Genomic DNA, 24,205 nt, shown 5'->3' on the forward strand with positions numbered 1-24,205 from the left:
CGCGCACATACGGACAGGTGTCTCAGATGTGAACGTCCCCTGGGTTCTGAGCATCATTGAGACTCCTTATTATATCCTGATGGTGACGGAGTGACAGACGCTCCCCGAGAATACGGGGTTGGATACAAGTCACTATACTTCAAACCCCATCTAATACATATTCATTTCATTTGATGGACCCTTCCCCCGCCCTCCTCACTCCCTCGCTGAACTACTTCACACAAGTCAACTATAAGACGAGAGGTGTGTGTGTGTGTGTATGTGTGTGTGTGTTTATACACTGGTGTGAGTTCTTTGTGTATGCATCAGTTTTGCTTGAGCATGCACATGAACCAACATGTATGTAGGCAGGTGTGTGTACCTGCCCATGTACACCTGTACTGTGAATATGTGTGTGCATGTTTACAGCACCACCACAGACAAGACATGTTTTAGCTGTGTTTACTGTATCAAAGCAATCTTTAAGTTAGATTAATGAAAAGCTGAAAAGCTAAATTTCTCCAAACATTTTCCTGTCGTATGCTCACATGGGCTCCCTCCACATTTCCCGGGCATTTTACTAGGGGGGTGTCAGGATACGTTTAGGAAAATGTCCGGAACACCTGACTCCGACATTTGAGTTCTCACATAGTTCTCCTCCGTAAATCTCTGGAAAATGTCCAAAGTTCAGTGCACATCTGTCTGAAAGCAGCTATAGTGTCTTAGAAATATCCCCACACACACTTGATCGTGGCATCTACATGTTTCAAACCAGGACAAAAGAAACATCTACAGATTCCTCTAATGCTCTATGAAATACTCTGATGTTATTTAAGGTCTGACAAAAGACAGGCCCGTGTCTCTTTGCTGCATGTGAACCTTGGGACTAGCGAATAAGCTCATTCTGTGGTATAATTATTGCATTCCAGAGAGCTAGGGAAACCAGCCTTAAGCCTATTATTAGCCATATGGAGAGTGCTACAGGCCTGGCTGGTTAGAGAGGGAAATGTGTTGCTGGATGGGTGCCAAATCCTCCAGGAGATAGCAAGAGAAAGTCCTTGCTTTTAATTAAGAATTTAATACTGAGACTGCTATTAGTGATTAGTATGTAATTAAAAGCTCTAGCAGTGTTTCACATACAAGTTTAATTAGATTTAATTAGAAAAATTGAAAAAATAATAATAATATGTTGCAGGCTGTATATATTGGCTCATGTATCCCAGGATGTTTTCATGTAACAGAAGTGAAAGTATGACTTGTGTTGTATTATTTTGCGTGAAGGCCTCAGTCCATTGATGAGGAAAGTGGATAAAATGTCTGTTTTTGGATCCTTTCTCTAAAATGATTCCAGGAAAAGTCTGGTATACTGTTGTCAGAGGGTTTAAAGGGACGAGATAATTAGATCTGGTGACTTATTGGTGAGTGTGGCAACTTGTGTCTCATTCATATTCTGATTTCCCTAATCACCAAGAATATGCTCTGTAACACAGAGCATGCAGTATAATGAATTTCACTACTTGTTTTGGTTCAGTAATTCTTTAATGTGTTAAAAACACATTAAAAGAAATGATTCATGATACAATTTCATTTACAGGTCATGAAGAGCATGAAGACCAGTATCTGAATGTCTGTTCATAAAATACTTAGGTTTGATCATGTTTGAATGGCTTTGTACTGTGACACAGTAAATGTGAACAATAAGCCGGTTCAGGATCTATCTACAAATAAATGTGCCTTGCTTATACACTTATTTATATTTATAATAGTTACTTTATAAATTTTCTAAAATGCAAGAATGTGTGTTTATCGTTGGAACACACACTTTGGAACTGTAGTGGGAAGCGACAGTAAACCTGCATTAGAGTAAATGAATTTGCAGAGTCAAAAAAAGCTACCTCTACTTTTCACTATGCCTATTATTATCATCTATTTTTTTGAATTATTTTAAATCTGCACTTGTTGGCACTTGTTTTTAAAACTGCTGCTTTTTTGTAATGTCTTTTAAGTTTTTCAAAGGGGACACAGGGCCTGATAAAACCAATTCTGTTCCACTGTACATTTTAAAACTATGGCTGGAATGACATAAATAAACTTGAAACTGAGACTGAGACTGAGACTGAGACTGAGACTGAAACTGCAACCTGGCAAAGGTTACAGTTTGTGACTTATTTCACTTTCTACAGTTTTATTAAACTCACAATCAACTATCAGCTCTAATAGCAAAGTATCAAATATATTTTATAGCAAAGTTTTATTATGATTAGGTTTAATTTACAGAGGCTTGAGTCCTCCTGCAGCTGCCGCAGGTTCAGCTCCGACCCGGCCCTTTGCTGCCTTCCCTGCTCTCTCTCCCCACTTCAATCTTACACTGTCCTATCAATGAAGGCACATTGCCCAAACATATCTGGAAAAAGGTTTAATATGAATTACAACAAACCTATATATCATATGTGTTATGTACTATGCATTTCTACCATTATGTCAAAAGGGAGACTTTGACCTTCAGGCCTGGATACACACATCTGGACAACAGACTGGTTGACTTTACATGAAAACTGGGAATGCTGGGGTGCATGTGGCTGTTCTGTATGTGTTACTTAGTGACAAGGGAATAAACACACAGCCAGAGGTGAGACTCAATAAAAAAAAAAAGCAGACAGCTGTGGCATTTTCCCAGTCACCACTATCAGACTCTTTTAAAATGTCTCTCGAAAACACAAATATGGACTTACAGAGACGTAAGGAAACACAAGAAGGCAGCTGCACACACACGTCTGACCCAGCACACAAACAAAGACATCAACCTGTACACAGAGCCACACACATGTACAGACTACACACACATGGACTCACACTGCACACTGTTTTCTACAGATCTTCTCCAGACTGTCTCAAAGCTGAGTCACAGCTGAAATTTCACCACAGACACGGGCTCAGGAGCCTCAGTGCAGCTCCAGCCAAATAATGACTCCCAGCAGCCAATGACAACAGCCTTCCTGCACATATGTGAGTACACTTGACACTGTGCGCCGACCTCCACTGCTCTCACTCGCAGATCTCTCCCAGAGCAGGCAGGAGAGGATGGAAGCCAGAATAATGGCCCGGCGCTGATTCATATCAGGTGATTGTCTGTGTTCAGCCAAAGGCCAAAGGCCATCGCGGTTGTGCTGCCCTTTACAACATCACATTAGGCCCAGCTAATTTGCAGGCAATTAGCCTGGCTGCATGGGAGCTAGCCTGAGGCGACTGGTGGGGTCGCAAGAGATCAGGTTAGTCAGCACAGGCTGCAGCAAACCATTTGGTGGAGGTACAGGCTTCGACTTCATTTCTGAAGCTGTAAATAATGAGAGATCCTTTGTGTGTGAACAATATAATGATGAGGCGAGATTTAAACAACCAGCATCACCCATCATTATGTTCAGAATGAGCAACATAGACCTGAACAAATCAATATATACATAACTTATTCATTTAATTGGTGAGTTTTTAAAATGTAAAAATAATTTGTGAAAAATAACCATCACCAGCTGCCAGAAACAAATGTGACATGTTTAAATTGCTTGCTTCGGCCGACCACCCGTCCAAACCCCAAATATATTTTGTTTACAATGACATTAAATTGACAAAAGCAACAAACCAATGTACCAGAATTGTTGCTATTAAAATAAAACTAAAGAGAATAGAAAATAACTTTGTTATGCTCCATACTGGAAAACATAAAAATCAGCAGAAAAACAACCTATGGCACAACAGAGCTAGAAGTAGAAGGGTGCTCTGATGGTGCATCCCTCCACCAGGGTTAATGTCCTATCTCACCATGTCAGAGCAGTGCTTACCATCAATTATCTAGACTGTGGTGGCCTGCTATATTCTAATTTTGCTTTCCACAGTTTTTACAATAAACTAAAACATGTTTTTCCACTTCTCATGATAACATTAGAGATCTGTTACTTTTGCACCATTTCTGCATTGTATAGCTGTGTCATCCATAAAGTTGTTACGGTCCACGCAGACAGTCAGGCCTCATGGTTTCACCTGCAGTTGTAAACATACCCCCAAGTGACATTTAATGCAGTTCTCTCTCTCACATGAGATCTTGTCTTTCACTCTTCAGTCTGTGCACCTGACACTCACAATCTGTTGCATATGAGAGCAACCTTCGGGCATGTGCGTGCACCCCCGCTACCGGCATAGAGTAAATGAAATCTATGGGAAACACTGAAAACAAAATTAAAAGAAATTCCTGGATCGGATTTGTTCAGATCCGCTCCAATTAATGACTTCTTCCTTGGGCCATATCCCACCCCTCCACAAACTTTTCATGGAAATCGGTTCAATAGTTTTTGTGTAATCCATCTAACCATCAAACAAACAAACAAGCACAGACAAAAACATTACCTCCTTGGCGGAGGTAATTAAGATGTGAGTGCACTTTAAAATACTAAAACGGTATAAAAGAAAAACGAATTAAGACAAATTTTAAAAGAATACTGAGGGGGAGGTTCTCAAGGTCAGATCTTTACAGTCCTTCTCAAAACACCAAAACCTTATTACATTACAGATGACTCACTGTTACAAACTAAAGAACAACAGACAACAGACAGAGAGCAAGAAAGAGAGGCCCCCCCGAGTGGCTCATGGTCTCCCGCTGCATGCTCATTATGAGTTGTGGTATAAGTGGTCCCTAAAGTGAAAAGGACACGTGGGTGTGAAGGGGCTGCGAGGAGATGTTACAGAGGCATGGGAAAGTAGAGCGATGCACAATGTAGGACACTGACAGAGAGAGGCAGAGGTTTGAAAAGATAACATAGGGGAGATAACGCCATTCCAGAGATGGAAAAAAAATATATATAATAGAATGACGCAGCCTGATGCAACGCCGTTTGCATTCCAATCTAGTTTACAGCTTTTCTTTAAAAATGCCATCCATGCATGTTACACAAGATGAATTTAGAAGCGTCAACAAACTCTGTACACAAATAGCTTATGCAAGCTTGTGCTGTTTAATTTTGGTACTTTTTGTTTTTGTTACAGATTCTAAACCTCCTGCTCAGCTCCGGAGGAAACTTTTCATCATCATTACTTCTCAGATGAAAAGAGCTCTCCATATTCATACCAGGCTACGACACAGAAATCTCATGAGCTTGGAAAGCGACATGATTATAACAGCTAACTAGATTCACTGTTAAATGCATTTGAAAGTGTGCGTTCTTGCATGTGCGCGCGTCTCCGTGTTGGTGTGTAGATGAGACGCATGCAGCGAGCTTATGTTGTTCGAGCAGCGTACGAATGTGTGTGATTTCTAAGGATGGAATCTGATGTATACGTGTGTGCGTGCCTGCATTTGTGTGTGTGTGTCTGTGATGCCCTGGTTTCAACTCTGCTGTTCCTGCACTCTCACATTATCATACAGAGCAGACGGAGTGCGTGTGCTGGGTTGTAAAACTCTCCTCTGCTCTCTGACAGTCTCCCCCCTCATCTCCTCTCCTGCTGAGCTCCCAGTGTGTAATCTGTAGACTGCACACGTACACTGCCTACCTGAGTGGGAGTCTCTGCTGGTGTACGAGCTTGTGTGTGTGTGTATGTGCATGCACGCGTATGTGTGGCAGAGGGTGAAGGAAGCCGCGCGCCATACCACGTATGAGATGTTTTCTAAAAGCTCAAGTGCTTCGCCTTGAGTCTTCACATTTAGAAAACACATTTCAAAGAGTGTACTTGCAACGTGTGCATGTGTGAGTCGACCATGTCTGCAGAACATGGCAGCCACACAATCTCTGTGCCTGCGTCCCACTGTGTGCAGCTGACAGCAATCACCTGAACTGGAATGAACCAGACTTATGTAACTTTCCCCGTGATGGCCATGGCTGGTATTAAACAAGCCCCACTGTGTTTACTGTGTTTGGTCGGGTCATCGAGGAAGAGAACGTCTGCAGCCTTTTATCAGGGACAATTACAGGAATGTGAGTGGAGCTTTACCTTGAAATACTGCAGATTGTTCAATTTGTTATAGTTTATAAACAGGTCAGTGGCTGTGAAGATGAGTCTTCGCCGCACAAATGTGCAACACTGTATTATACCATGTAACAATCTCAATATAGAAATTAAGACAAACTAAATTTGCCTGATTTCGAGTATCTTTTAAAATGTGTAAATCTACGAATACAAAAATATTGTGCATTGTTATGGCAGTTACTACATTTTTGCCTGTACAAAATTTGCCATTGCATTTGATTTAACAAAAATAGCATGGTGAGGGTATTGGATGCTATTCACTCACAAAGCTCAAAAAGCTGTGATGTCATCCTATTATAAAATGGTAAATAAATGAGCTCATCTAAAAACACTTCACAGTCAACAACTGCACTTCCAGGGTTCCTCGGAAATAAGCCCGCCAAGTCTAAAGTCGATCCGATGAACAATTGTCGAGAGAAGAAAAGACAGACAGACCGATTTCTGGATTAATAAGCAGGGTGACTACAGCCGCTGATAGGCTAAACGGATTGGTTATTGCGTGCACAATGGCATAGACATGACATCTTTCCCTTTCATACTCACTCTTGAGGTGCGGTGACTCTCTGGAGTCCTATTCTACATGATAGGTGTCGCCAATGAGAAAAATACCACCACACCACCAGAAAAAGACCATGAAGAAGAAACACAACCAGAACCGTTTTGGCATTGAATTGTTTCTTTGAGGAGCAGTGAGCTTGCAAACGCTTCTTTGCCTCGACAACCGTGTCTTTTTCCATAGTTTCCAGCAGAATGCTGGTGCAACAGTGCAAGCAATCTCCCTTCAGAAGCTACCTGGGAATCTCGATGCTGGGGTCATAGACACGCTGTGCATGTCAAGTTAAAAAGTTGGGAGGTGAACGACCAGCCAAAATGAAAACGGAAATTGGTCCTGGAACGGCAAGCATAAATCAAGTTTAGGTCGAAAGCAAGACAACTTTGTGTTAAGTATCATGCAATGAACTCCCTGCACTGATATCATAGTATCTGAACATGTGAAAGTGAAACCACCAGGCCATCAGAGTGGTGCTTTACTGTTATTAGAATGCAACCAAACATTGAATATAAAGGTACAATTATGGGAAACAAACACATCCTGGCACCCAAACACAACCAGAAGGAAAAGGCAGCCAGGAACCGTAGTGAAGGAAAGCCTGAATGGTCTAAATAACCCCTATAGTCTCTCAGAAAGCTAATTGATTGAATCCCACATGCAGGTAAAGGAGCTCTGCCAGCACAACCTGGCTTGTATCATAACCTTTTTGTCTCCATTTCTGGCGTGCATCTCTGCTTAGGGAATGCTGCGTTGAAGATTATAGACAGGGGAACAAACGCAGGTTCATGAAAAGGGAAAGAAGAAGAGAGGAGAGGAGTGAGTGACTAAGAGAGTGAAGGAGAGATGCGGGGGGAGCTGCTGGTGGTGGTGGTGGTGGTGGTGGTGGAGTGCAAGTGCTTGGGAGATGAAGATAGAGAGTGAAAGAGTGAGAAATAATGAGAGAAGAAGAAAAATGTTCCCGCTCTCAGAGAGATGAATAGGGTGATAGTTTGCAGACAGCCTTTTCAATGTGTCAGTGGAGGGACTATATCCATCCCCTTCTTCACTAATAAGGTAGAGAATCCCCAAGACACATCCATAGGGATCTGTTCATTTGTCTCCAATAACACAGCCACCTTTCTGCTCATATTAGCCAGGATTTGCATAGCTACATTTACATAAGGATTTAATAATGTCGTCTGAATGAGACGAAATGCACCTGTCAATCATTCCTGGTTCACTAAAAGGTTTCTGTGCTCTTCGAGGCAACCACAGGATCTGATTATTGCATTTTGAGGACGAGCAACAGGGTTAGGGGCTTGATTACTTTTTTATCAAATTTAAATCCATCGTGAGGTAAGATTTCTTTTATCAAATCTAGGTTGAGCTTTTAATATTTGAAAATGATTAAAAACTTAACTCAAAGATTCGATGGAGATCTACAATCAGCTTTTGTTGGGTAGGAGGTTAGAGAACCATCACGAGTAGCTAAGACTTGAAAATGAAGATGAGAAGGATGAAGTATTGAAATAATTGTGCTCACCAATTCAATTTTGCACATCTTCTTTAGTTTTCAGTTAATTATGAGCTACCTCCTCCAAAACTGGAGGTCAACACCAATGAAAAAAAGGGAAGCCTGCATAATGAATGTTTTGCACATTGCCATTTCCTAACATAAAATAGTGAGGAGAGATACAAGACAGTGTTGTGTTTTTGGTTAATACATCTCTTAAGTCATCCTGGAATCAGACCCACAGTGGAACCAGCTATCAGAACCCAAACCTAATGAGTAAGACCCAAATCACATAGTTGGTCTCGTCTTACCTTCCAGCCGCTGCCCGCCTCTCGGTAGTAGGGGAAGTTGTCACAGATCCACTGATAGATCTCACTGAGGGTCATCCGTTTGCGCGGCGAGCCATTGATGGCGAAGGTGATGAGACTGGCGTAGCTGTAGGGCGGTTTGCCATCTCTGTGCTGTGCAGCTTCCTCCTGGTCCAGCGTTGTCCCTGGCTCCAGATGAACGCTTTTTTTGCCAGGCCCTTGCCCGTGATGGTGACCATGGAGGTGGTGGTGTCCGTGATGGTGGCTGAGGTGGTGTCCCGTGTCCGCCTTCTGGATGGCTGCCCTCATGCTCAGCTGGGGGAGCCAGTCCATTGAGGTCAGGCTGCTCTCCAGCTCAGAGGTCATGGTGTTTGTAGGTCGGTTGGGGGGGGGGGGGGTGGGGTCAAAAGGAGGACGGGTGAAAGGCTCAGCAACGTGGCGTGTGCAGGATCTACTTTTGGCTCACTGAATGGGTGCTGTGCAGCAGCCTTGGCTCAAGTCTGGAAGGAGCAGGAGGTTTGTTTACTACGTCTATTCATCTTCTTTAGCAGGAGCAGAAAGCAGATTTGGCAGAAACACACAGATGTTAACTTGCACATTATTTTCCACACACAGTCTAGCTTTGCATAATGGAAAAGTAAATATTTTGGCATGTTCATCACTTGATCTTTAACAATGCACATAACATGATCTACAATGTGAGCTATGGATAAGAAGCAGGTTGAATCAAACTGTTTTATTCCATTAATTACACAGTGGGAGGCAGTATGGGGTACGAGGTATGTGTTTTAGTGTCTTACTTTTCCCATTCCTTTCCATCTTTCTTTGGGCCAACGCATCTGGGCAAGTCACCGAAGTGAAAGGTAGAGTCCTTGCCTCGTGCATGTTCACAAGTTCTTCATTTAGCCACTGCAATGGCCGCTGCTGCAACACACAAACACAGAAAAACCACACAAGACGATGAGCTTGCTCTGCCAGACTGCCTTCATGAGATATTAATATCACACAACCGCTCAACTGGCCTCGGCATCTGTCCAACCCGATTAAAACTCTTCTCTCTTTCTCTCTCTGTTCCCCGTCTATCTGGATTGCCTCTCACTCTCGTTCCCTCCAAAGTGGAAATGGCAATTGGATCTGCGGAGTGACTAAAAGCTGGGGAATTGTTTTCACAAGTGCCTGCCAAATGGGGGGAACAGCTCGAGAGGAATTCCAACCCTCTGGAGGAGCTGAAAGACTCGTCCTCTTTCCCTCTCCGCGTAAACCCCCCCCCGCCAACACCATGTTCCCATTCTCTGACTCCCAACGTCTAGTTCACCCCAATATACCCCCCCCCCCCCACACACACACACACACACACACACACACACACACACTCGCATCCTTCACAGACAGACACAAACAATGAAGAGACTCAAGAAGCCTGAACATCAATTGGCAGCTATTTTTAGATTGGCGCTGAACTTGTGTAACTTGTCGGAACAACTTTTTATTTGCAATTGCAAACTCGGGACAAAACAAAGACAATTGGGAGTTTTGGTGAGAGAAATTACTCACCAATTGTTCTTGTGCTTCAGTCAGTCACAGAACATTTGTACATTTGTCACTACTGGGCTGAGAAAGTCGTGTAAATGTTACTCATCACTGGAGAGAAGATGTTTGTACCACACAAAGAAAATTGCACTCCTTTAGTGGCCAGTGCTTCCAGAAGACAAAGAACATAATACATTCTAGGAAAAGCAGGTAAACCGATGAGTTTTGCTAAAGCCTCAAGACAAAGTGAGGGTGAAGGTAAGTGAACAGTTAAAAATAACTGGATGATTTTAGCCTCACCCTAAAGAGAAATCTACATCTAAACCTACATCTATCATCGCATGCAGTAACCTTCGGGTGTCCTTGAACAACAAAGAGCCTATTGGCCCACGCATTTTCCATTCATGCTCACTGTATATAATCAAGGTGGGAGAACATCAATGAGTCTGCTTACCAGGAGGAACAACCCCCCCCCCCCCCCCCCCCCCCTTCACTGTCTCTCTTTCCACAAATTCCCCTGGAGAGTCCAGTACACCAGGATGAAAAGAAAGAAGGGAAAAAATGCGCTACTGTAAAAAGAGAAAAACCTTGCTTAATTACAAGTAGAAAAAAACAAATTTCTAGCAGCAGACTCATCAAGCCAAACAAGCCAGGGAGTGGGACTACAGGAAAGGAAGAGGAATCGAGAGAAGAGACATACCCAATGAGGCCCATTTCACAACATCACCCCCCATCTCCTCCTCAAGGCCCTGCCACTGTGGGAGAAACCACACCAAACCCCCCCCCCCCTCCTCTTCCAAATCCCAGGAAGCCATCTTAATTAGTGCACCTTTGTTTTTAGCTAAAGGGAAGGTAACATTGCTCGTTGTAGTGGTGGTGGGTAGTTGGGGATGGGGGTGGTGACACACAAGACACAGAACAACAAGTACTTATTTTCCCCTCATTAAAAAGGAGGCACAAGCTGCAAATCATCCTGCCACAAGCCCCAACCTGCTGTGCTGCCATGGCTGCTTTTGTTGAGAAGTTTGAAAGCGTGGGCTGGCTGCATGGCGGCACGGTGTAGCTTTGCACTGGTAGCCTGGCGAGCCGTTGGGATGATGAGTAATAGAACAGAGCAGAGAAAGAAGAGGAGGAGCTTGACTTCGGCTTCTGGGGATAGGAGCCCCGCTGGGCGGGTAGACGCAACCAATTACCTAGTCGACTCAGTCAACTGGTCCCACAGTGACTGGGCTAACCTCGCCACAGTCTCTTTTGTTTCTGGTGTCTGCTGTGTTTCGTATCAGCCTCAGAGGCCCGAGTGGTATCAGGGGAGAAAAATTATGACTGCAGGGAAGACAGCTTGTAGTATACCACTTCTTATCTTAGGGCAATCAGTTTTCTACAGGAATCCATTGTACTATATGCATAGATCTCTAAACTGAGGGCTTGAAGTCTTTTCCGGAAAAGGCTGTTTATTTCTGTCTGGTAGTTGTTCATGGTTATCAGAGTATACAGAAACAGCGATAGGCCTATATACAATGTCATCTGTGTATTTTAGTCTGTGCTGATGTTCGTTCACTTCACGTTGTACATGTCAGGCAAATTAAATAGGACTGGAAGCATCCATGCGGTCTGTCGTCATACTCCACTTACGTAGCCTAGAGATGACGACATCATACTCCAGCATAACAACAGTATCAGAAGTGGTATGTCATTAGAAATCACTTTTCAGCCACTTCAAGGAGTTAGCGCCTTGATGTTACAATACAGCAAATTGTACAATGTTAGGATTTTATCTACTATGGATTTAAACATCCAAACTGTATGTTGTTGTTGTTTTTTCCACCCATTCATTAAATTATGTCCCTTTTTATAATTACCTCCGCCAAGAAGGGTATGTTTTCACCCCAGTCTGTGTGTCGGTTTGTGTTGCCTATTTGCACTTTGAAAGGGACAATGCAACTAACATATGAATGTGTATAAGAATTTCAATATACTCCTTCCTTTAACATTGGTTTTAATAATCTTTTAAATATCATGTTTTGCTGTCTTTTCCTATTTTTGATTGCACTGTTCATGCTTGTGAGACACAAAATTTTGTTTTTTATGTGTATGACAATAAATAGAATCTTGAAAGTGGCGTCTGCCTGAATCACCAGAAACTCTTGAATCTCATCATCTTGCCAGACGTTTTCGTTGGCGTCCTCTATGTGTATGGCACCTCTTTTCCATCCTGCGATATTTGTATTCTCTTTATTTTTTTTGTAGAACCGTGTGGTGCGAGTTAGAACCGTCATCAACACGCCCATTCGCTTGTGTTGAATCCTCCAGAGGATTACATTTATAGGGACTTGGCTGAGGTAGCACTCTGAGTGTCATTCTAGCTAACTGATGTTATGACAGCAATTAAAATTCTAAATAGGTGCCTGCAATTTGTTAAGAAAACCAATTACCAGATACATGTCAGTATTCTATGTTATAATTATAACAAAAGAATAAAAATAAACAATTATCTGCATATTTCGAAATAAAAACTCGACAGATACTGGAAATTTAATGGCACTCTCCCTGACCCATTTCTTTGTTGCAGGGCAGGAAATAAACTAATTCTAATGCATTGACTGGAGGCTCCTGCACTAACGAACCGATATAATACCTGAAAAACAAGATTCATCTCCGGTTCACTGATCAGAAAACTTCACTGACATTTCAGAGAGCTGTACTTCAATAGGAAATAAATGTAGTGTAGAGGGGATATTCTGGCAGCTGATCATACAGAGAAGCAGTTTTTCATTTAATAGTGGGAATGCATGTAGCATATATCTGTAGAGATAGATATTTGACTAGTATCACTCGGTATCAAAGGAAGTTCCAAATCTTACATCTTTTAAAGCATGTAAAAAGTTAGCTTTAGTAACTTGAGAGTTGTTAAGAGATTAGCCGACACTTCCATAGAAGATTACAAGCGTAAAATGTAAGAAAAAAGAGGAGCCAAAATTTGCCCTTTTGTGAACAAGAAATCTTTCTCCTTCAAAGAATTTAAATACATCACTCTCCGCACTGTGGACAGAGCTTTCATGACTGGGAACATTGTCCCTTTAAAAGAGTTGAGGGTCTGTGTGTGATTGAATGTATTCACCCATTAGACTTTGTGGATGTGATGCACACACTCAGCTGTGTGCATCAACCAACAGTCCCCTGCTGCTAGCAGGCTTTTAGACTGAGAGAGGGGCTTTACAGTTCTGCATTTTAATAGAGAACTTTGAATGGCGAGACGGGGGGATGGGCGAGAGGAGGGTGGGTTTGGGGGTGCAAAGGAAAGAGGCATCAAAATATTTTCAGAGGAAAATGAAGTAATGACAAAATACCCACCCGGAGTGTGCCGAGCAGAGGGGGTTTCTGGGAGGAACTGCCTTGGTGAGGGGAAGGCTAATGTGTCAAAAGGAAGTCTGTCGGCGTACTGAGTGCTGTCATGTCTAGAAGTGTGAGCCATTGAAAAGGAAGGAGGAAAAGGTCCAAAAAGTAGTATTGAATGTCTTAATTACTTTCTGCTTCAGCAACAGAAAACATACCCTTGAAAAGGTTCAATTATAAGATATCAAGGCAAATCAGCTGCCCTTATAGAGGCTGCTTGCTCATCTCTCAATGGAGCTGGGTTAAGCAATTATCGTTTGATACCGTCTTATTTTGAAAGAAGACCTGCAGAGACATCGATGTAATGTACCGTTTCAAACGGAAATACATTTTGTGGACTTAGTCCTTAAAGCGAGTGGTCAGGCAAACAATTTTCTGAAAGGAATATTTAGAAGTAAAAAATTGTAATAAAAAGAGAGGATAATAATATATCCATGACAGAACAGCACTTTCTCCGGGGGCTTGTTTGCTGGCCCACGTCCACCAAGTCAATTCAGTGACATCTCAACTGTAACAGAATGTACTGATTCACACCATTTTCCTCAGCTCTGAAAGAAAATCTGATTGAAAGAAGGCAAGAAAATCAGTCGGTTCCACAGAATCCCTGAGGGCCTGGAATAAAATATTAACTCGCTAAGCCCACACAGAACATAACACCTGAAAACATCTGCCAAGGTAGCGGGAGTTAGCGACCCAGAAGACTTACCACTGCCGACAAGGTAAAAGCTATCACAATTCCAGATTCTGACAACGGCAAAGTTAAAAAGGCATATTTTGTCATAAATAAAACATAGGAGTGCAGCATTTCGCCAAACTCCCCCAACGAGAGGTCCCAGGAGAGAGATGGGATGCTGTTTGTGAACTCACACTTTGCACAGTAAAGGGGCTACAGCACTGCGTCACCGCGACTCAAGCTCCATTCCCACATCCAGCACTATTCAGCAAGGACTAGTCCTCTTTAAAAATTCATTAATTTACAGCAAAAAATAGATTAAAGCGCCCAACTGCACCAACCTAAAAAGTTTGGCTTGTGAATAGCATTAATAATGGAAGCGAGCATCCAAAACCTAGAGGCCCTGGCTCGGAGGCATGGCTTAGATTTTTGTTGCGCTTTATAATGGAGAGTAATTTACATTTTTTAGAAGTACAGTATTACAGCTTTTTGATGCTTGTTTATAATTACGTTGTTTTACATGCAAATTGGCTCACAATTGTTACTCATTAAAAAATAACCAGTAGAGTACAACAACACCCGGCTTTTGTAAGACAGAGGTTTTTACATCAGGTTCACAACGGAAGCTTTCGCACTGAACTCTTGTCGCTGGCAGCACCATTGTAGAGTTCAATCCCGATGAAGGCCTTTAAAAGTGATCACCCCCACCCCTCCTCCATCTTATCTTTTACATCTCTCCCTTTCAAAACCATCGCTGTGCTTTCCAAACAGAATCAAAGAGGATTTTGACAAGATAAAAGGATTCGTTGCATTTGAATTCAAATTAGGTGTACTTTCCTGGGGATGAGACAAAAATCACAGTGACTGGGAGCACTCAGACAACTTAAAGGTACTTAAAACGGGAGGAAGTCTGCTGTAATGCATTCAATTTCTCACCTAATAATGGAGGTGTTAGTACGGTGTACAGGTAGCAGCTGATGAACGGTCTGCGGGGACAAAGGTTTTCACGTCCACTCACTTTGCAGCGGTGTGGGAATGACTTTGACGATCAGGGTCATTTCAATAATCACTTTGTCTAAGTGATGGTTATTGCTGATTATTGATATGACATGAGGTAATTGAAATGACCTGAAGACCTAGTAATGTTGCAGTGGCCTGATAATTACAGTGCCAGATTAGAGGGGAGCAAAGGAGACCTTCTCCTGCCATCTTTTAATGGTTTTTACAGACAGGTGCTACAGTGGAAGTGCTCAGGATGGAGAGCAGGAGACGGCTCCCCGGCATGGGTCCGTACAACTGAAGAGGATGGTTATCGGTGGTTGCTAAAAGCATATTCTGCATGAGTATGCTCAGGGGTTTTTTTTTGTTAGTTGAACGAATACTTCCAGGATTAAACCAATGGGGGTCAATGGTGCAGTTAAGACAGCCCAACAGCTTCTGCACAGCATGTCGGAGAGACCTTTTTTTTTTTTTAACTAATGAGCTGCAAGAAAAGACATCTGAACGACACATGCTGGGTTTTTCAATTACATGAACGTGTGAACAACAGACACTCAAAGATCGTGGGATTGTGTTTCTGTATGAACCTGAACACAAATATTAAACTATCAACTACAGCACTCAAACGATTTATTGGTTGGTCGATGAAATCTGCTGAACCTTTCACGGACATGACTTAGAGCCAGAAGATACATTTTAGAGTTTATTTTCTTAATTCAAGTTCTATATATTTGGTTGTATTTGTGTTTTCTTTATATTTATAGTTGCTTAAAATAAAGTTTATGTTTAAACTGTAAAATATCAAACCTCTATCCCATTTCTCTGTCATGAGGGTTTGATAACTACATCTTCAGAATCATTGACAATTTGTATATATCATATTATACATTGTATTATTTTTATATCAGCCCATATATTGGTAGACTGTATTTAAAACGTGGTAGCAAGGTCCCCTCGATGCATATGCTCGACCAATCACAAGTCAGTCTTAGCTGTGAATCATGAGGTTTCATTGTGTTTTTATAACATCATATTTATACTGTAACAAATTAGCTACCTAGAACTACCTAAAATGACAGAAACCAAAGATTAAATAATTTTTTTCGGTTTGGTACATGTCCCATCTGCTAGACTGCTAACATGGAGGAGGCGGTATTTATGACCTATACTGCTGCCAGCCACCAGGTGGTGCTTCATGTGCTTTAGATTCACATTTGGGGAGGAATCATGTCGTCCATATTTATAGACAGTCACAGTCTATGATTGGTATTGGAAATATCAGTGTCGGCTCTCAAAAATCCATATCTGCCGGGCTCTACTAACAACTTTACCATATGTTTTATTTACAACTTGTTATTTAACTGCTAAACACATTTTTGCAACGAGATCAGTGTCTTGACTCTGTGGTGTTTTTAATTGGGTGGCAAATTGTCCTTGACAGACACAGGAGAAAGTCTGGCTGCCCAACATTACTTTTGAAGTCGCACAAAAGGGAATATATTACAAGTCATAATAAATATGCACGCCGACCACATAAAATCTTGACAGCCATGACTGATTCACATACTGGCATATGGAGTTCGTCTTTATCAAAGAAACCGCAACGCATGTAGTGTATCCACAAATAGCCCGTAATTCAACTTTCAAAAAGTCGTTACTACACCCGCTCCTTGGAACCGCATTTGCTGACATTGGCATTAATTACGACGACCTTTCCGATGATAAAACACAAATCAGTAAAACATTATGAGAGTTCCTTCTCTCCGCGTTTCATGCGATTCTGCATAACGATTTAATGAGGCATTTAGGGGTCTATGAGTGATCTACTGAGAAAGTCTACAATGGCAATCAGCAGCGAGTGTGGCAGCTGTTCGGCAATTAAAAAGCCAAATTACCCTCAATCAACACCATTTACAAGCGCAAGTAAATCTCAGAGCAAATAATGATGAGAGAAATCTGTTCAGACAGCTCTCATCTTGATAGGAATTAGAGGTGCATCCAAATCAGGAGCAGGGTGCTCTCTCTCAAACACTTACTTCCTCAGCCTGTCGTACACAAACACACACACACACACACACACACACACACACACACACACACACACACACACACACACACACACACACACACACACACACACACACACACTAACGCCTCCCCCTTGCCTGTGTGTTTTTCAGAGAGATGAAATTGTATAGTGCTCGCCGGCTCCCCACACTGCAGCAGGATGAAAGATAAGGACTCCTTTACAGTGCAAGACAGCCACCGTTCATGTTCAGGTCTCTTTTGTAGAAAGAGACACTGCACTGGTCCATTTGAGGCGGCCTGTATGGAAAACAAATCCATAGCCTCTGAGAACGACTGCACCATCCACATCTCTGCTTCTACTGGAGGGAAAGGAATGATACCTCTTTTACACCAAAATTAACGGGTAGACAAAGGTTTTTTAAGATGCAGGTGAAATCCTTATCCAAAAACAGTAGAGGTGTTTGCCTTTCCATCCCCCCGGTAAGTCAGGTTTGACATCACGGAAGCCGGGAAGCTGTCTCGCCTCGCTGTCTGATATGATATGAAGAACAAAAATCGTTGTGCGCGTCTTTCCCAAGATGCAAAAAACAGTAAGTACACAAATGGTAACGGCTATTTACGCACCAATGCCATGATGTTCAATGCGCTTCATGGCGTTGCGTAGAAAAAAGTAATGTGTCAGCCTCTAGACTACAAAAAATCAAGAAAAAGAAGAAATTTGTGCATTTACCCAAGTGTCATGCTTCCATTAGTACTGATAAAAACCTGTGTCTACTGCGGAGTCATTTGACCCAGGAGTGAATGCCGACTGTATCGTTTCCCACTGCAGACAAAAGCCAGATGTTCGTGGGTATTTTGACCAGTGGAAAAGGAGCTTTAAAGTGACCTGCCGCAAATAGAACAGAGGAACTAAAGAGCAGCTATGGCAAGTTACAGTAAATTCTGTCAGCATTGATTAACTTTATAAAAAAAATCATCTCATCTGCAGCGAAAGTCGACCAATGGACACAACATCAGTGATGAGCCCTGAGTCATTGGGTGTTTTGGGTCTTCTATCATCAGACACCATCACCCGGACGACCCATGCACTCTGGTGGGATCAGTCCCCAGGTTTGTGTCCAAGTTGCGTGCTACTCCACCAATCACAACCCATGATCCACGGCCATCTTGATGCCTTCCCTTACCAAGAGGAATGAGAGCTCGATGTACAGTGCTTTTTAAATTACTTGGACCCAAATGTTTTATTTGTGTGTGTAAATAAAAATAACAAGCTAACGCTAACTATCCAAAAGATGACTGCTGGGGGGGGGGGGGGGGGGGGGGGTTAAGTGAAAAGTTTCCAGATTCATCCATTAAAATGATCATGATTCATTGACATGATGAAAATACCTTTAAACATTTCTCTTGTGTTATTCTTATTTATAACTAAGGAGTGAAAAAAAATCGGCTATGTCAAATTATTCCAGGGGACATATGTGAGGGGGGTCCCAGAGTTTTCTATCTTGGGGGTGGGGGGGTAAATTATGTTCACTTTAATAATTTTCTTTTTAAAAACACCAGTATATATGATGTAAATCTGCTGATTTAAATCGTTACACTCTCACTTAAATTATTCTAAAATACACAAGACAGTGAAAATGTCACGTCCCTTAAAATACAGCACATCTCCACGTAGAAAAAAAATACACACAAATACACACAAATAAAGCCCAATGTGGTTGATGACACCTTCGCATGCATTCACATGCACACATAGGCCTCTGGAATATATTTGATGCTGTGACACAAAGTTGGTTGAGTCGTGTGAATCCCCGGATCCAGACGGTTTCCAGTGAGTGGACTCGTTTCTCTTCTTCTCTTCTCCACAAATTAGCGTTTCACATTTAAAAGGTAAATCACTTTGGCCCCCTCTCATCACTGTGCTCGAGAACCCCTGAGCTCCCAGCACTGTTATCACTTGAGAAGTCTTTCCACTCTGTGCACGCCACTGTTCGTGCATATTTCCGCGTCCAGCACAAATCCACTACTTTGGATGACTGCTCCATTATAACTCCACTTTCTCATTCACAGCCGGTTCCCTCACGGAGCTTTACTGAAACTTACGATCATACAAGTCGACTTCATGTGACAGCTGTGTTGAAGACGAATGCTCCAGTGTGTGTGTGTGTGTGTGTGTGTGTGCATTTAGTGACAGGCTGCGAACTTACCACAGCGCCATCAAGTCAACGCCGCTGGTTTCCAGCAGCACATTGTCTGTAAATCCTCCCTCACCACAAACCTCCCCGCCTGACACCCAGACCCTCTCCTGCGCACACTACTCACCGTCGTAGGTGAACACGGACCGGCTCAATTCTTGGCTTTCTGTCGGCACTCTGCTCCAGAAAAGCTCCAGACGCCTTGTCCTGCACTTGAAGAAAAAAAATTCCCCCCTCGCAGACACAAAGCTGGAGCGGCTGTCCGGACGCTGTGGGTCGAGCGGCGGGCACGGAGCTGAGGCTGTGCGGGCGTCACACTGACCGCTGCCCCGGTCACTCGACTGTCATGACGGGCGGACTCGAGCCGCTGCTCGCGTTGACTGAGCTCATCAGCAGCACGAAGCTCCGGGTCTGAGCGCTCCGCTCCGCTGCTGAGCCACCGGAACTACTTCCAACGCCAGCCGGAGCACGTTGAAGATGAATTCATGCACCACAATGGAGAGACATGAAATCACATCCATTTAACTAGTTCCCAGCTTCAATATTGACAGCGCGTAGGCCTGCCACAATTATACCTGCCATAAATACCCAACGTTTATAATAATACCAATGGTTATTATTATTATATTATATATATAATAATATCATAATTATTACAATTATCAATACTAGTATTGATATTATTATTATGTCAATGATAATAATCGTGTTGTTTATATACATACACAGATATATGAATTTCCCTTACTCTATCCATCTATCATTCTATCTATCCATCCATCCATTTATATACATACACACATATGTATATATATATATATGAATTTCCCTTTATCTATCTATCTATCTATCTATCTATCTATCCAACTATCTATCTATCTATCTATCTATCTATCTATCTATCTATCTATCTATCTATCTATCTATCTATCTATCTATCTATCTATCTATCCAACTATCTATCTATCTATCTATCTATCTATGACTCTGGCTTAAAGGGGAAATCTATAGAAAACGTTTTGATATATCCAGGACAAGCTGTCACCAATCATTATAGACACATTTACCACTGTTAAAAGTGCAACAAAAGATTTTCTGCATAGTGGAATTTAAGTGCTTTTACCATTATATGTTTTTTGTGACCTCAACACAGTGGGAGGTTTGTGGTGTATTTGTAAAATGTAGTTTATTTTGTGAAGAAAAGCCTGATTTGAAGGACAGGACATCACTCAGGGTGCCTTGTTAAATCTGAACATTTGCAGAGTGCAATGATTTGTTTGTCTTTTTTAACTCATTCTATTTCAATTTTAGGGACGTATACGTCACTGTTCTTTATGGATCTGAATGCTGCTGTGTAGTAAAAGGTGACATGCACAAGATCAGCACCTTCCACAAAGGATGTTTCAGTAAAATATCCATCATCTGTCCTAAAAAGATCTAAAATGAAAAACTTTACAAGCAGACTAGGAGCCAGAGTGTGGTGCTAGAAATCAAGTCAGCAGATTTAATGACTATGGCATGAGACCTGACCCGCATACCAAAGACTGCACTAAGATGGACACCACCTGGAAGAGGCAAACAAGGACAGCCCAAAACAATATGGTTCCACACTGTGACGGCCAAGCTGAAAGAGATGGGTCTCAAATGGGGAGAGGCCAAACATGTAACCCAAGACAGGCCCATGGAGGCAGATTGACGCTGATAACTAACTAACTAACTACTCACTCACTCACTCACCAATTACACTTATGTACATTGTATAATGTGTTGAGAACAAAATGAAGTAGCAACGGTCAATGGAAACCAACATTATCAACCCACTGAGGGCTGGATTCAACACCACACCGAAAATCAAAGTAAAAAATTGAAATCACAGGCCGATCCAAGTTGCGTGAATTTCATCTCAGCTCCCAGACCTGGATCAGGGCATCAGTGAGCTCCTGGACAGTCTGTGGTGGTACTTGGCGGCGACGGATACACCGATACATAATGTCCCACAGGTGCTCAATTGGATTTAGGTCAGGGGGAATGTGAGGTATCACTGCCCTCCACATCCAGGAATTGGCTACACACTCTGGCCACATGAGGCCGGGCATTGTCCTGCACCTTGAGGAACCCAGGGCCCACTGCACCAGTGTAAGGTCTGACCATCGATCTGACGATTTCATCCCGGAACCTCACAGCACTAGAGGTTGTCTGGCCCTCATGCCACCCTCATGGAGTCTGTTTGTGACAGTTTGGTCAGAAACAAGCACACCTGTAGCCTGCTGGAGGTCATTGCTCCTCCTGTTCCTCCTTGCACAAAGGAGGAAATATCGGTCCTGCTGCTGGGTTTATGGCACTTGTCCAGCTCTCCTTGTGTAACTGCCAGTCTCCCGGTATCTCCTCAATGCTCTTGAGACTGTGCCGAGTGACACAGCAAACCTTCATGCGACCGCACGTATGGATGTGAGTTCCTGGAAGAGCTGGACTACCTGCGCAACCTGATCAGGCTGCAGGTGCCGCCTCATGCTACCTGTAGTGACATGACACTAGCAGAACACAAAACTAGAGCAGAGTCAGTCAAGAAGGATAAGGAGAGAGCAGCTGTCTCTGGCCACCACCTGTAAAACTGTTCCCTTTTTGGGGGTTGTCTTGCTTTGGCCTCCATTTCACGTGTTTAACTATATATACTGTGATATTTAAGTGTTCCCCTGATTTTTTTGAGCAGTGTATTTGTTGTTGTGCAAGCTTGGATAATGAGGTTATAGATGCAGTCCCTTCTGGTTACTGACAAATAAGTAAAGTTTCCCTGCAGCCACATATATGTTATGAACATGCAAAGTATGAACAATTCAAAATGTACTAAACATCAATGTGTGACTTATTTGTATCTAAAAGTCAGACACAAGTTCTTTACTGGGATTATCAGGCACAAAACATATACACATACATCCATAACAAAATCTTACGAATTAAACAGCCAATCCAGGCTTTTGTAAACAGGAGCCGCTGCAGTGCCACTGTGACCAGCAGCTTTATCTCCTACAGCATCTTCTACATCTATGTAAGGCTGATGTTAACTATGTGAGTTGTCTGGAAGTAGCTCGGTAGATAAACTCAGGAGAGGAAATACATGGCGGTGGCACAAGCCAGGTTTAAATCTCTGCAGACACAGTTGGCTTCTATGCACGCCCAGCTAATGTAAAAGCCCCCCTAATCTACCATAACTCTTTGCTGAGGAGTTAGCTGTGTGCCCAGCGCATGTGTCCAACAAGTGAAATGGTTCACGGAGTGAAAGGAAAACACAACGACATCATATTTTGAAGTTGTATATATATATATGTCTCTATATAAAGCATTTTGAAATGCCTATTGAATGCAATTGCCTTGCTGTGCTACACTGCTTATGATTGTTTTGATGAAGGCAAATGAAAAGAAGAGGATGAGATGGATTCACTGACCACACGCTCTACATTTCTCAAAGCACACTGTCACCATTGACTCAACACATGTGTGTAGCTAACTTCACTGAGATGATGTATGTGCAAAGATGAACATTCTTCTGTAGAAGATTTCAGCTTAAATCTGAATTTAAGTACAATTATTTGACACCACATGTTTTGATACTGTTGTTCATGGACCAGTACGAATGGAGTTGAAATTGTAGGACAAATTCTACAGGTAAGCTTTTTAATAGTTACATATCCACATATTTTTTAATTCTTAAAATGAGCATTTTTCAAACCACAAAAATATTTCAAGCACAGTATTATTCCCTCCAATATTTAAACAATATTAAATCAGATTTGGAACAAAGTATGTAAGCTTGGTCACGTGTCTCCATCTCCACTTTATGAGTATGGGGCTCAGAAACAACTCAGTGCTGCACTCGTCTGGATGAAGCAGGTACTTGCAATTGTTGTTAAAATCGAAATATAAAATAATAGATGACAGAGGATCAAAACAGCAGAGCAACCATGCTGAATTTAATTTTGTTTATGAATCGCATGCTTTGGCTGAAAGAGAGAGAGTGTGATGTTGAGACCCCCCCGCCCCCCAAAAAAAGAAAAATCTGTGGTCATAATTTCTAAACAAATACATGGAAAATCATAATTATTTATTAGCAAAGGTCTCGTTCATTTTTAAAGTTTAGATTAAGGCTCTGAAAAGTAACTGCGGAATCTTGGAATTTACTCAATTGTTGTATTCTGGATATCCACCACCAGGGGGATCTCTAGCCTAAGACAATGTGTCCCCCTAGTTTAAAAATAAAAACACTACAGAAAGCTTAAAAGTACACTTACCTTTGTTCAGCCTTAATTAAATCAAGCCTGTTCAAAAACTGGAAACTGCGAATAACAAGTGATGAAGCCCTGTGGGTGTTTAAGTCACGAACTAACTTCTCATGTGTGTCATCCTTACAGAAATGCCTCCCTGGTGTGGAGGCTTGTCCTCAGTGCCAACAACAATGAAAATGCTTGTGCACCTCGTGGCTACAATTTGAACTGCTGTTAGTCCAAAACATACATTAAACACACGAAGACAGTTTTTTTGTGTTGTTCTCACCTTCATCACAAAAACAATAGACTATTACCTGAGCAGTATTGTGGGGAAACCACGCCTGGTTCAAGTATACTCTAGTGCAGGGGTCTTCAACTCAAATTGCAAGAGGTCCAGACATCAACCCTCCTCCCCTTCTGGGGTCCGGATAATTAGAGACATACAAATATGGGCTCTGACTAAATCAGCTTAATTAACATTTGTATTGGACAAGGTTGCTTTTGTAACAATACAAAATCAAACACAAACTGGCAAAAATACAATGCGTATTCTGGACAAACATGAAACAAAGTGCAATAAACATTTTGTCTTGGAATTTGCATATAGGCCTACATTCCTTTTAACCATAAAGATGTAACTTCCTCAAAGACAAACATATAAAGTGCTTTAAGTTGAACTTAGCTTAACAACCACTTAAAGATTGAAGCAAAAACTTCTTAGAAAAAGAAACAAGAAATAATTTTCATAGTTTCATTCACATGTAGCCTATTGTCTGTAGGC

The 24,205-nt window shown here is 42.1% G+C and overlaps 1 protein-coding gene across 3 annotated transcripts in view; it reads right to left on the reverse strand.

Annotated features, from left to right (window-relative positions):
• Positions 1-19,713, reverse strand: part of LOC117764109 (forkhead box protein J3-like) — a 58,745-nt gene extending 39,032 nt beyond the window's left edge. The window contains exons 1-3 of one of the 3 annotated variants that reach the window (XM_034589610.1): positions 19,290-19,710; positions 9,145-9,268; positions 8,348-8,844 (exon numbers count right to left, since the gene is read on the reverse strand). In XM_034589610.1, the coding sequence (XP_034445501.1) occupies positions 8,348-8,710 (363 nt within the window). In that variant the 5' untranslated portion in view covers positions 8,711-8,844; positions 9,145-9,268; positions 19,290-19,710. Of the gene's footprint in view, positions 1-8,347; positions 8,845-9,144; positions 9,269-19,289 lie in introns of all 3 variants that reach the window. The other 2 variants (XM_034589612.1, XM_034589611.1) reach the window with 2 other exon arrangements.
• Between the last annotated feature and the right edge of the window lie 4,492 nt (positions 19,714-24,205).

The sequence above is a fragment of the Hippoglossus hippoglossus genome, chromosome 7 (assembly GCF_009819705.1).
Source record: "Hippoglossus hippoglossus isolate fHipHip1 chromosome 7, fHipHip1.pri, whole genome shotgun sequence".
In the NCBI taxonomy this organism is placed as follows: domain Eukaryota; kingdom Metazoa; phylum Chordata; class Actinopteri; order Pleuronectiformes; family Pleuronectidae; genus Hippoglossus; species Hippoglossus hippoglossus.